The 13,107-nt window shown below is 44.1% G+C and overlaps 1 protein-coding gene across 3 annotated transcripts in view; it reads left to right on the forward strand.

Annotated features, from left to right (window-relative positions):
* Positions 1–13,107, forward strand: part of GAN (gigaxonin) — a 67,643-nt gene that overhangs the window by 41,684 nt on the left and 12,852 nt on the right. For 2 of the 3 annotated variants that reach the window (XM_073225540.1, XM_073225541.1), the window contains exons 6-10: positions 1,561–1,673; positions 2,579–2,728; positions 3,618–3,754; positions 4,010–4,138; positions 12,955–13,064. In XM_073225540.1, coding sequence (XP_073081641.1) covers positions 1,561–1,673; positions 2,579–2,728; positions 3,618–3,754; positions 4,010–4,138; positions 12,955–13,064 — 639 coding nt within the window. Of the gene's footprint in view, positions 1–1,560; positions 1,674–2,578; positions 2,729–3,617; positions 3,755–4,009; positions 4,139–10,240; positions 12,930–12,954; positions 13,065–13,107 lie in introns of those variants that run through there. The other variant, XM_073225542.1, reaches the window with a different exon arrangement.

A 13,107-nucleotide genomic window follows, 5' to 3' on the forward strand; every position in this document is an offset into this window, starting at 1 on the left:
TTCCTTTGTATGCCTCGGTGTCTTTGGCTGGGTGATCATTTTATTAAAAATCACTTATAAAAGTAATTTGCTACTTTAAAAATCTTAGAATGTTAGACTAAAGCTCAGATAAAGGTACTTGCTTCCACAAAAGTTTTCGATTTGTTTTTTCCAGTTGCCTGAAAATCCTACCAATTTGGAATTACTGTAAAACAAATTCAAAGTTTGAGATATCCTAAACAAGCCAAGAGATTTAAGTCTGGGCTCTAATTCTGGTTGGTCTTTGTTCTGGGAGTTAGAACTTTGGAGAAGCTCTTCTGTCAGAAACCACACTTTGTATGGGCCTGGGGTTTAGATTTCTGTCTTTTTCATCCCCTCAAAGCCATTAAAAGAAAAACTCAACATTTCCCAGATTGGTGAATGCTCTCAGAGCAAAATGGCTTCCATTCATGGTAACCTCTCCAGGCCCTGCCTTTCCCCTCAGCTTTATTGTATTGTCTTGTTGGCATCTTCTAAGAAGATTATTTTATCTTAAAAATGTTTTACCCAGCAGTTTAGCTGTTTTGCACAAACATTGGCATGAATAACCTAATCCACCATTACTTCAAAAGAGGAAGTTCAACAATTACTCTTAGATCCTGTTTTGAATATAAAGTGCATCCAGGTGTCCAGATCTCAGTGTCCCTGGGGTCTTGAATGAACAGATGTAGGCTGTGGTCCAGAAGTTCTGGGAGAACCAGAGGCCGGGGATGAAATAGATGAGCTGAGGTGACCGAGAGTTGCGTAGTGGCCGAGTGGGTGGCGTCCCTCTTTCTTTTATGCTGTAGGGTAGAGGGAATCCACGCAGAGCTCGCGAGTAAAGTGAAATGGTCAAAATGACTCACAAACCTGGCTCTGTCACTGAGGGTGAGTGTGATAAAGATCCCAAGTCCATTGTTGTCAGAGAAGGTTTCTCCACACACTGCCTCTGCACGTGTGGCGTTTATATTCAACAGGAGATGCGTGTTGAAGACAGAAGTTTCCACTTTCTTGTCTGTCTTCTTTGATTTATTTATTTATTTATTACTTTTATTAAAGTATTATTGTTATTCTCTCATGAAGGTTTCACATGAAAGAACAATGAGGTTACTACATTTACCCGTATTCTCAAGTCCCCACCCACACCCCAATGCAGTCACTGTCCATCAGTGTAGTAAGATGCCACAGATTCACTGTTTGCCTTCTCTGTGCTACACAGTTTTCCCCGTGATCCCCCACACCATGTGTACTAAACATAATACCCCTCAATCCCCTTTTCCCTCCCTCTCCACCCGCCCTCCCACATCCCTCCCCTTCGGTAACCACCAGTCCCTTCTTGGAGTCTGTGAGTCTGCTGCTGTTTTGTTCCTTCAGTTTTGCTTCATTGTTATACTCCACATATGAGTGAAATCATTTGGCACTTGTCTTTATCCGCTTGGCTTATTTCACTGAGCATAATATCCTCCAGCTCCATCCATGTTGTTGCATATGGTAGGATTTGTTTCTTTCTTATGGCTGAATAGCATTCCATTGTGTATATGTACGTGTCTTTGATTTTTGCAGAAGGATTTTTGTTTGTGTTTGGGGGCCAAGATGAAAATAAGCAGACCCTGAGCTCAGGAGAAAAGTATGATCCAGATACAAATACATGGACTGCGTTACCACCCATGAATGAGGTAAAATACTGCTTTTTTAATTTGCTTGATATGTTTCTTTTTTCCCTTTAACACTTAATTCGCTTGTTTTGCGTTTGCGAAAAGAAGTGCCCTTGCCAAGCCCCACCTGATAGGCCAGTGCACGCCCTCCAGCTCTCCTCTCCGCGCCCACCTTTGCTCCATCTGACCTCGCGGTTTCTCAGACCTAGACGTGCCCTTGCTTCAGGACCTCTGCCAGATACCCAGTGGCTTTCTCCTTGCTGCCTTCTGTGTTTGTCCACAGAGCACCTTCTCTGTGAGGCCTCCCTCTCCTCCCCTGCTGTTTTTCTCTTCACTCCCTGTAGTACCATCTCACAGACAAGGTATTTTTAAATTGTTCGCACAGACTCTCTGGTGGCAGGGGATTCTGTGTGTTTGTGCAGCACTGTGTCTTCAGTGCGGGGATAGTGCTGGGCCCCCAGAGGGGACACTGAGGAAACATTTGTTGGCAAGGGGACGTGAAATACGTCAGGCCTCTGTCATTCCAGGCAGCCCTAGCACAAACCGCCTCTCCTGCTGTGGTGGTTCTTGCCGGAGAACCACTGACAGCCCATTGCCAAACACAGATAGTGGTACTGAAGTAGAAGGTAGTAGTGCTTATTCCTGCTGTGAGCTATTGTGAGTAAAAAGTAATGATTCCACCAGTGAATTTACTGTGTGAGTGGTTCCCTCGTTCTGAGAAATTTCTGGACCTGTGGCTCATCGTAGAGGAGGGAGCTGCTGGGGGGATATCAGAAATGTTTGTGAGAGGCGGTTTTGAGTGTGGCAGTTCCATGCTGGCACTCTGGAATATAGTTGATATCTGTAATTTTTATCAAATGTGTAAATGTCAGCTTTCAATACAACAGTTGGTCTTCAGTATACAGAGATCTTTGATGTCTTTCCAGGCACGACATAACTTCGGGATTGTGGAAATAGATGGAATGCTGTACATTTTAGGGGGAGAGGATGGTGAAAAAGAACTGATTTCCATGGAGTGTTACGATATTTATTCCAAAACCTGGACAAAGCAACCTGATTTGACCATGGTTAGAAAGGTGAGACCTGTTATCTTGTGATTGCAGATTGGATTTAAAGTTAATGTTTCTTCATTTCCTACATATGCCTTTTAATACAATGGATAGTGTTAGAAGAATTTGTGTCCCAGAATCCTGTCTCTGTTGGTAGCTCCTTCATTATCGTAGCCACACACCAAGGCTGGGGGTGGAGTGTGTGTGGTAGTTTGCTCTGGCGGTGGGCTCCATGCGGTGCTGCTGTGGCCAAGGCCTCTGCTTGCTGAAAGCTTGTGGGTGCGCTCACCCAGGAAGCAACCAGGTCTGCCAGACCTGTTTTCCTAATCATCATGTGGGACCAGAGAGACTTTAATCTGCAGGAAAAGACCTACCATTGCTTACCAAGTAGTGCGGAAACACATGGCTCAGGTTGGCTGTTCAGAGCATACGCGGTCCGTCCTGATTCCTAGTCCCTGGTGTGGGCAGGAAGTTCATCGCCTGGCCAAGCTCTGTCCAGCCCCTGCAGGTGCTGGGATGTACTCTGTGTCTTTTACTGTCTGCACTTTCAACCAAGTCATTTTGGACAGGCATTGAGTGACATCTTGCTCCATGGAATCTACATCTTGGCGTCTTCAAATAGTGATGGAAGAAGAGAGAGACTAGAAAGCTTTAAAAGTTAGGGTTATTTTCTCACCTCACTTAGTGAGATAGTATTAGATGGAGTTAATCCTTCTCTGAGGATTAATAATAGGAGTATTATCTTGCTCTTGTCATTTTGAAATCCTGCATCATGATATTGGAAAGACCATAGTTTTGCTACTAGAAATCAAATCGTTTTCCAGATATTTTATGATACTCTTTAGCCAAGTTAATATTTACTTATCTAACTCTAATAATAAATGTTGCCTCCCCCACTGTTGCCTTCTCCTTTCAGATTGGCTGCTATGCATCTATGAGAAAGAAAATCTATGCCATGGGCGGAGGATCGTATGGAAAACTGTTTGAATCTGTGGAGTGTTACGACCCAAGGACCCAGCAGTGGACTGCTATATGTCCACTAAAAGAGAGAAGGTGAAAGGACGTGGCCATGGGCTTTGTAGATTCCCCTTCACTTGGTGTTTGCTTCTTTCTTCCATGTGAACCTTTTATTTGACTTAGTATTTGGTTTCTATAAAATTAAACAAATAACCCATTTCTCAAAAAAAGGAAGACCTGTGTATTCATGAGGCACTGACTATTGCAGAGTTAGCGCAAGCATACGAGGAGTCAGGGACTTGGGTCATAGGTTGTAAGTTAACACCTAATACGCTCTGTGTGGCCTTCCAGATTTGGAGCGGTAGCCTGTGGCGTTGCCATGGAGCTGTATGTATTTGGGGGCGTCAGGAGTCGTGAGGACATCCAGGGGGGAGAGATGGTCACTTGCAAGTCTGAATTCTACCATGATGAGTTTAAAAGGTGAGTATGAATGTCTCACAGCTTCTGTGGCTTTTCCTTTATGCTTTCAAGCTCAGGTTTTAGCTTTGTTTTGTTTTCAAGGTACTTCACTGAACTATCGCATCTGTTTGGTAGGTATGTGTAACGCACACTTGATGTTTATTCAGTGACTTCAGAAGTTACTTAAAGGAAAACCATAAAAATGTGTTTCCAAAGCACAGATCAGACCTTGACACTTAGTTGCTTAGCAACTGTTCATTGGCTACTATGGCTTTTAGGAGAAGTTTAAACTCCTTAACCTAGTGCATATGGTCTTTTGTGATTTGACCTTTGTTCTTTCAGCTATTATTAACTGGGTCACACTGAGTGACATCTTCCCCCCAGACGTGGTATGATTATCTCAGCTCTGTTTTTGTACTGTTCTTTTTGCCTAAAATTTCCCTTCCCACTTTCATCCAGTTTTTAATTTGGCCTCTTCCAGAACTCTGCTTGATTATCATACCTAGACAAAGCCTTCTCATGTGATTCCCGTTCCCCAGTCTGTGACCCCGTCACACCGTGTGCATGCCTCTCGGGGTGTCACTGTTAACCCTGAGCACCGTCGGGGTGAGGTCCAGTTCGACCGACTTTGGATCCTAGTTTCAGCATCGTACCTTTTCTGTATTAGACACTTGATTGTGTGGATTGTTGATTCAGTGGATGAAATGTGGTGTCAGAGGTTTTTAAGCATCTGCCAGGCTGCCAGATAGGTCTTATAGAGCACACTGCCTCCTGTCAGCCTCCTCCCCTGCCCTCCTGGTAACCACTGAACAGTGTTTTTATTACTGTATTATGTTCAGATCCTTCCGGGAAACTGGCGTGCTGAAATTAATCTTGTTATAGTATTTCAGTCATGTTACCAGAAGGGGGTGCTGTAATATAATGTTTAATTTCATATGATTTTAGATTAGGGCAAACAATGAGCAGCTACCCAGATTTTAGAAAACCATGAAAGTGTTACCTAACTTTTCATGTATTTTAAATTTAGGATATTTGCATAGCTTCTTTTTTCTTCAATTGCAGAGGTAGACTATCTTAAGAATATTTATTATACATATGAGCAATTTAGAGAATGTTTCCTGTGGTATGGGTGGGGGACCAAATTTCAAAGACTTTTCTACATTTCTCATCCTTAATATATTACTAGGAGGGCTGCCTGTCCAAAGTATGAAGGCGCATATTAATTTCCTGCCCCAGTGAATCTCGAGACAGTCTGCCCAACTTCATTAGCAAGTTAACCATGGTCAGTGTGTGTTTGGTTTCTGATAAAATATTGATATAAGTCATTTCATAAGGACTGAATTACTGTTTAGACAGTGCGAGTTTAAGAGCTGTTAACTCCCCTGCTGGAGTTATCAGGGCCGCCTGTGGTCTCACCATCTCCAGTCCCTATTTTGATTTTATAGGACTTAAATCTGGCTGTCAAATTTCTCAGTCTGCCCTTGATATGCTATAAATTGTTAGAACCTTTATATTTCTATTAGGTTTTTTCATATTTATGCCTAATCGGCTTTAAATATAAGTGTATTACTTGCTTTCAGTTTACAATTGTTAAACATAAGGGTATTGCTCCTTCTTCGCTATTTATTTGCTATCCCAAATAAAATTCATGTATCATTAGTTTCCTTATTTCTAAGCTCTCCAAATGTTAGTTTGTCTGTAGAATGAAGAAAGCTTAATTTCTACTGTCAATATAATAAGTCTCTTACTTGGTTAAAGAACAAGAGATGCGTATCTAACACTAAGTGCCATGTACTAAATCACTTAACTCATTCAGTCTTCAAAACAGCCATCTGAGATAAAGATGCTCTTTTGATTCCTATTTTATGTATGAGAAAACCAAAACACAGAGAGGTTAAGTAATGAGTCCAAAGACACACAGGCGGCAAGTGGCAGAGCTGGAATTTGACCTTGGGCACTCTCGGCCCCAAAGTCTACCTTTGTAGCTACCCCACTATATTGCCTTACAAATACAGGCTTCCTCATAAATATATTTAGGAAGAAAATAATATACAAGAGTCATTTATTTCTTAAAAGAGCATATGTTTCCAAGTATGTTATAGTCACATACTGTGGAAACTGTTGCCAGATGAGCAATCTGTGTTATATTGGAGACCATTTATTGTTTTTAAGTAATCTCTTGTCTTTCCTGTCTTTGTTCCCTATTTTTAGGTTAAAACTTTCCTGGAAAAATGCCATTTCTTATTATTTTCTGGGTTTCTGACTAAAAACAAAACAAGGAAAGCAAAGAAATTGCCCTAAGTTATAGCAAGTCACAGTAACCCCTTACTCTATCCAGAGTGACAGTCTGTAGTTCTGCTCCTTGTGGCTCTTTACTTGAGCGGCACTGCCATCCTCCCAGATACCCAGACTCAGAAAGGTCGTCTTTGCGTCTCTCGTGCATCACATCTCTTCATTTGCCAAGTCTTGCCTTCTTTAAACTCTGTACTGTCTTCCAGCCACCCCACTCGGGTTCTCTGCCCCTGCCCTGCCGTGTCCGTGGTGTCCGCCACTCTGTGGGTGCCCTGCCGTGAGCCTCCTAACCGGTTTTCTCCAGTACACTTCACGTACTTGTTCTTCTGGACGGTTAATCTGACTTAGGTCGTTTCATTCTCCTGATGAAAATTCCTCATATTTCCCACTGCTTACCAAATAAAGATCATACCATTTAGCTGCCTACTCGGGATCCTCCATTATCTGAGGTTAAGAAAACTTGTCAGTGTTTTCCAGTTTCTTCCTTTCACATGCCCTGTACTCCAGCTCAGGCCCTATAACCGTTCCGTGTCTTACCGCCTCTGTGTTTGCTTAGCCCTAGGTGCCCCCCACTTTCATTGGTTTAAAGCAATCATGTTGACTGTTCTTTGAAGTCACCAGCCAGTTTTATCTTTGATCCCTAAGTGTATAATTGTGTAGACACACATGACAACTGACAGCATCCCCGCGCTGGTATTCTGACCCATGGGCTGGGAGCCATTGTGGCGGCAGGGCTAGGGAAAGTCACCAGAACTTCTCTTCCCTACCGAAATAGAAAACCAGAAGCAAATCTGCATCCTTGAGAGTTTGTAGAAGTTGGTGCCACCATCAGAGACTTGAAAAGGCAAGAGCCGTGCCACCTATCATATCCCCACTTCATTCATGTGCAAGACACAGCGTCAGATGAAGTTTGGAAGATGACCTTGCTTTCACAAACTTAATTAGGTGCTTATCACAGATCAATCCCATATGTAGTATCCTCGTGCAAACGTATCTTTATGCGACACAATCCCTGCCCTCGATATGCACCTGTTGACCTAATACTTTTTCTTCATACCAGTTTGCAAGGACCACCAGAAACAGTTTGCTTTTACCTGGCAGGACCACCTGAAGAGTCTCGCCTCAGGGCCATGTCACTTCTGTCATCTGCCATATATTAGTCCGTGGAGATGTTGACCATCTTGATGTCCCATTAAACGTCACTTGATCTACCCCATTGCCATTGTGCCGTTGGATCTGCCGGATGCAGCAGCGAGTACTGCAGATGCCTGTGTAAGACAGGCAAACAAGGTCAGGAGACGAACCACACTCCTGAAAAATCTGTTTCAGGCACAGTCCAGCCAAGAGACCGAAACCACCAGTAATCTCAACAGGGAACCTTTACTGTACGTAGGCATCAACTAATCATCATTAGTGAGCAGTGGTCAACTGCCAGCGGGTGACAGAGGACTCTGATGACTGCAGAAACAGCCAACTTAGGAAGCACAGCTACTACCTTTAGGGCCGAGGGACACACCCTGAGAAGGAGCAGATGGGGAAGGGCCCCACTCCGCAAGGCTGGGATTCACCTCACTGCAAGGGGAGGCGCTGCGACCCGGGGCGCCAGGGTGCCGAGGACAGAGCTGGTGCATGGGAAGCCGGGAAGCTGCCTGCAGGTGGAGAGCACCGCGGGTCTCCTGCACACTGCCTGCCGTGCGGTAGGAGGGAGAAAAAAGGCGCACTGACCCCAGGAAAGAAGCCTTTGCCCTCCCCAGCCTGGGGTGCCTCCGCTGCCCTCTGTTGACAAAGCCTACGACTGTGTTTATCTTTTCAAAGAGCCAGCTGTTAATTTTCTCCTTTGTTTGTCTTCCATTTCATTGATTTCTGCCTGTCTATATTATTTCCTTCCCATTAGTTACCTACGGTTTATTTTTCTCTTCCTTTCCTAGCTTCTTCAGGTAGAATTGTAGATTTTCTCATTTCTCTGCTAAAGCTTCTCTTCATTATAAGCACTTTTCCTCCCCTTACTAAGCATAGTTACCGTAGCTGTGTGCAGATTCCCACATGGCAGGTAATGGCAGTGTCTGAGAAAGTTGATGTCTGTTGGTTGTTCATTCCCTTGAGAATGGGTTCTCATTTTCTGGCTTTCGCTGAATAATTCCGTGTTGCATCCTAGACATTGTGAATGGTACAGTGTTGAGGCCTAAAGTGTCTCATATTGCTACAGAGTTGCTCTGCGAGTTTTAGCAATGAGCTTGGCTGACTCCCATCGCAGGCTGTCTGTCATGTGTGGTAGATGGCAGCTCGAAGCTCAGGCCAATTCTTTTAAGCCTTATTTATATGCATTCATCGTTCCAGGGTTGGCCACAGATTTGAGAGGCACAAGTTCACATACATTTCGAGGTACCTCTTCATCTCTCACCTTTCTGAGACCCCCATACACTTTAGTGATCTTAGTTGTCCCAAGATGCTTTACCCTGATTCCAGTGGCCAGAAAGATGGCAGGATCTTCTCTAGGGGCCTCAGGTACCTAGAGCCGCCCGCCGGCCTCAGCGCCTTTGGACAAAGCTACCAGGGAACCAGAGACTCACTCCATGGGGGCTGCTTGTTCAGCTTTTACGTTCTCTCCCCAAGCTGCCTGCCTTTGCTCCAGGGCCCTCAGGCAGCTGTCTTTTGCATTTTTTCCAGTTTGTAACTGCCTTGCTCCCCACTGGAAGCAGAAACCTCATGGAAACTGCCTCCTTTCTCCTCTTGAGCTGCCTGCCCCTCCCGGTAGCTCGCTGCCCTCTCCTTCCCGCCTTCTCTCCCTGCCTGTGTTTCCCCTCCAGCTCTGCCCTCTCTGCAACTCATGGCTACGATCCATGAGAAATGTTAAAGTTTCCTTCATAGGGGGCATTATTAATTCTGAGTTATCAGAGGATACATCACTGTAGCCTCCAAGTCCTGATAAGCCCATGTTTGAAAACATTGTAATGAAAGGCACAATATTGCCTTGTGCATTTACGAAAATGAGTCTTAATGTTGCCCACTAGCTGTGTGCTAGATATGATGTGCTCTACGAGGACATCATTTCCTCCTCACTTCTCACTGGAGGTTGGTAGTGGTGTCCTGTATCCACACTTACAGACAAGGAAACGGACTGGGTTAGTTAAATTGTCCAAGGTCACCGAGGTGATAAATGGTAGAGAAAGAAACACAAAACCGCATGCCTTTTATACCTGTTTTATAAGCAGCAACTAAACACGTGATGTGATTAATTCTTTATGTTAGTTTTATTTAATTTGAAGCTTCAGCATTACATAAAATAGAACCTAGAATCTTTTTTCTGAAACTCAGGAACTCTGAGTCATTGATCAGCTTTGAACTAGATTTTGGCAGATCATCTACACAGACCAGTTTCTTCAACTTTGTTCAACTATCCCAGGGAGGAATTATGTTAAATTCTCAACTCTACAAAATTATTCCGAAATGTCATGATACTCTGATGGGCTTTTCCAGTAGATAATCTAGTCACACGTGCTTTAACTAAGAAAGTGCCAGTCACCCTTAGGGGCATACATGGTCCCATTAGTGGATTTGCCCAGAAGAGCTGTGCCTCTCCCCTCCCGGGAGGTCCTGGCATGCAGCCCGGCCACAGACAAGCTGTTGGGACACTTGGCAGTTTTGTTGGGCTGAGAACCTGGGAGAATTCACATTTCGAGTTTTAACTGTTTATGTTGAGCCTTCAGACTGTGAATAAGCCAGTTACTACATTTGACATTTTTCAAGCTTTTTCTCTCAAAGGCTGGTTGGGTCCCCATTTTCACTTCTAAGCGAGAGTTCTTAGGTTTTTTTCCTTTTTCTATTTATTAGAGTCATTTTGGAGGCAGGGACCAAACCCACCGTATTCCCAGTCCCAGCAAACTCATGGATGCCAGTCAGCATTCGGATGTCAGATGAAGCAGATGGTACAGGAGGTATTTAGAAATATAGCAGCTTTTTACGAGCTTTGCTTCTGAGTTGTTAGATGGTCTCGGACAACTCATTTTGCTTCCCTGTTCCATGGAATTCAACATATGGAAGCTACTATAGAGCAGTCTGAGAAGAGCGTTCATTGAAATAAAAGTGCTGTTCTTAGTTAAATAATTTTACATTTGTATTGAACATTGAGGTGCTCTACCCTAAGCCACTGGCTTCGTGGGCGTTTCACAGCACTGAGTTCCGAGTATCGGAGCAGCGCCCACCCGCCCGTGCGCTCCAACACCGAGAGCAGGCGCGAGGTCTGACGGCTCTGCTCTGACCCAGCTATGCCTTCAGCTGCTAAAGGGAAGTCCTTTGGTCAAACTGCCTTGAGTGAACATTTGTACATAGCAGAATCTACTTGTTTGTTTTTTTAAGCAAAAACATCTTTATTTTGGAATAATTTTAGACTTAAAAGTGACAAAAATAGAGTTTGCATAAGCCACTCACCCAGTAAGCTTCTCCTACTTTTAACATCTTACATGACCATAATGTAGATATCAAAACCAGGATATTTACATTGGTACATTATTGCTAAGTAAACTACAGACCTTATTCGAATTTCACCCTTTCTCCACTGATAACTTTCTTCCCTCTGCTCCAGGATCCAGTCCAGGATCTGACACCGTAGCCAGTGTTGTTTCTTTAGTCTCCTTGAATCTGACAGGTCCTCGGCCCTTCCCTGTCCTTCATGCCCTGAATACTCTTGAAGACTATTGGTCAGTGTTTTTATAGGCTGTCTCTTAATTTGGGTCTCTGGTGATTTCTCACGGCTAGGCTGGGATTCTGCATTTGGGCAGGAACAGCGCAGAAGGGGTGCCATGGCCCTCTGCCCCACGCCGGGGAGGACGCAGTGCTGCTGTGTCTCATTCCCACAGTGCTGACCTTGATTATCTGTGGGTGTTCCCACTGTAAAGTTACTGTTTTCCCTTTGTAATTAATAAGGGTTTTAGAAGAGATAATTTGAGAATAAGCAAATAGACTGTTTCTCCTCAGACTCACCACTAATTCAGCACCATCAGTGGGGTAGCCTACAGGACTTACCACTGTGGTGTTTACTTAATAGTGGTGATTTTCTATTTCTCTCATTCCTTCCACATTTGCTAACTGGAATTCTGTGAACAAGACCTGTCCCTTTTCCCTATTTTTTAATGTATTCAACTATTTATTTATAGTTGTATGGACGCACGGATGTTTTGTTCTGTTAAAATCCAATACTGCCATCATTTATGTTTTTGCTCACATTGTTCCAGCTCTAACCACAGGAGCCACTCCATGCCCGCTCCAGTGTCCTTTGGACACACCCACTCTCCTTTCTTAAGCACTTCCTGCCTGCCAGCACAAGATGCTCCCAGCTCACCTCACATTTTCTGTCTCAGCTGTGGAATCAACCACTTCTTCATGGAGCCCTGCATCCTTTTAGTGGTTATTAAATTGATTTTCAGCAAGTGCCAGGGCAATTGAGCAGGGAAAGAAATGTCCTTTCAGCAAATGATGCCCAAACAAATAGATCTCTCTGGGAGCAAAATATGACCTTTGACTCTTACCTCATACCATGCACAATTAACTGGAAATGTAAGACTAAACATAAAAGCTGAAACTATGAAATTTCCAGAAAAAAACATAGTAGGAAAACCTTTGCAAACTTGGAGTAGGCAACAGGACACAGAAAGCATGAGCTATAAAAGAAAAACAGAATAAATTGGAATTCATCAAAATAAAAAATTTCTGTTCTTTAAAAGGCTCCATTAAGGAAATGAAAAAAATCTGCACTCTGGGAAAAATACGTGTGATACGTGTATCTAACCAAGGACTTGGGTCCACAAAATATAAAGAATTCTTACAATTCAGAAAGAAGACAGAAAACCCAATTTGAAAAATTGGCCAATCATTGAGCAGGCATTTTGTAAAAGAAGACATATAAACTGGCCATAAGCATATGCAGAGATGCTCAACATCATTAGTCTTCCTGGAAGTGCACACCACTGGTGTGAATAAAATGAAAAAGAATAACATCACCACGAGCTAGTGCGACCCCGTAGAGTTCTCCTAGGCTGCTCACGGGAGCAGGGAGTGGGCACAGTACCCTGGGAAACAGCGCGGCCCTTCCTTACCCAGTGAAATACACCTCGAACCACATAACCAAGAGATTCCACGACCTAAGTCCACAAGAAACGTTTACACTCGAAGGTCCAAAGTAGTTTCATGCAGGGAACCACACCCTGGAAGCTGCCCAGATGAACATGAGCAGGGGAATGGACAGGCTCTGGACAACTGTGCATGGGGCACTGCCTCAGATAAGCAGAAACGACTGTCGAGGCAAACAACAGCACGCGTGAGTCTCAGAAACACTGAGCTGGGCCACAGATGCAGATGGGAAAGTGCACACTTCATGATTCGGTACATGTGGCAGTCTCTGTAGTGACAGGAAGGAGACCAGTGGCTACCCAGCAGTAAGGGGCGTAGTGCTGTTCGTGGCCCACCACACTGTGTCGTCTCCGGAAGTCCGCCTGCACGAGGTGGCCGTCCTTGTGAGTTCCTGACTGCGTCCATCTGTTCATTTTCAGGTGGATCTATCTTAATGACCAGAACTTATGCATCCCCGCCAGTTCCTCCTTCGTCTATGGAGCTGTACCCATAGGAGCCAGTATTTATGTTATCGGAGATCTTGACACAGGTAAACGCGGTCTGGGAATTTTGTGGGCACTGGTTTCTAGCGA

Source organism: Manis javanica, chromosome 17, assembly GCF_040802235.1.
Source record: "Manis javanica isolate MJ-LG chromosome 17, MJ_LKY, whole genome shotgun sequence".
Taxonomy (NCBI): Eukaryota; Metazoa; Chordata; class Mammalia; order Pholidota; family Manidae; genus Manis; species Manis javanica.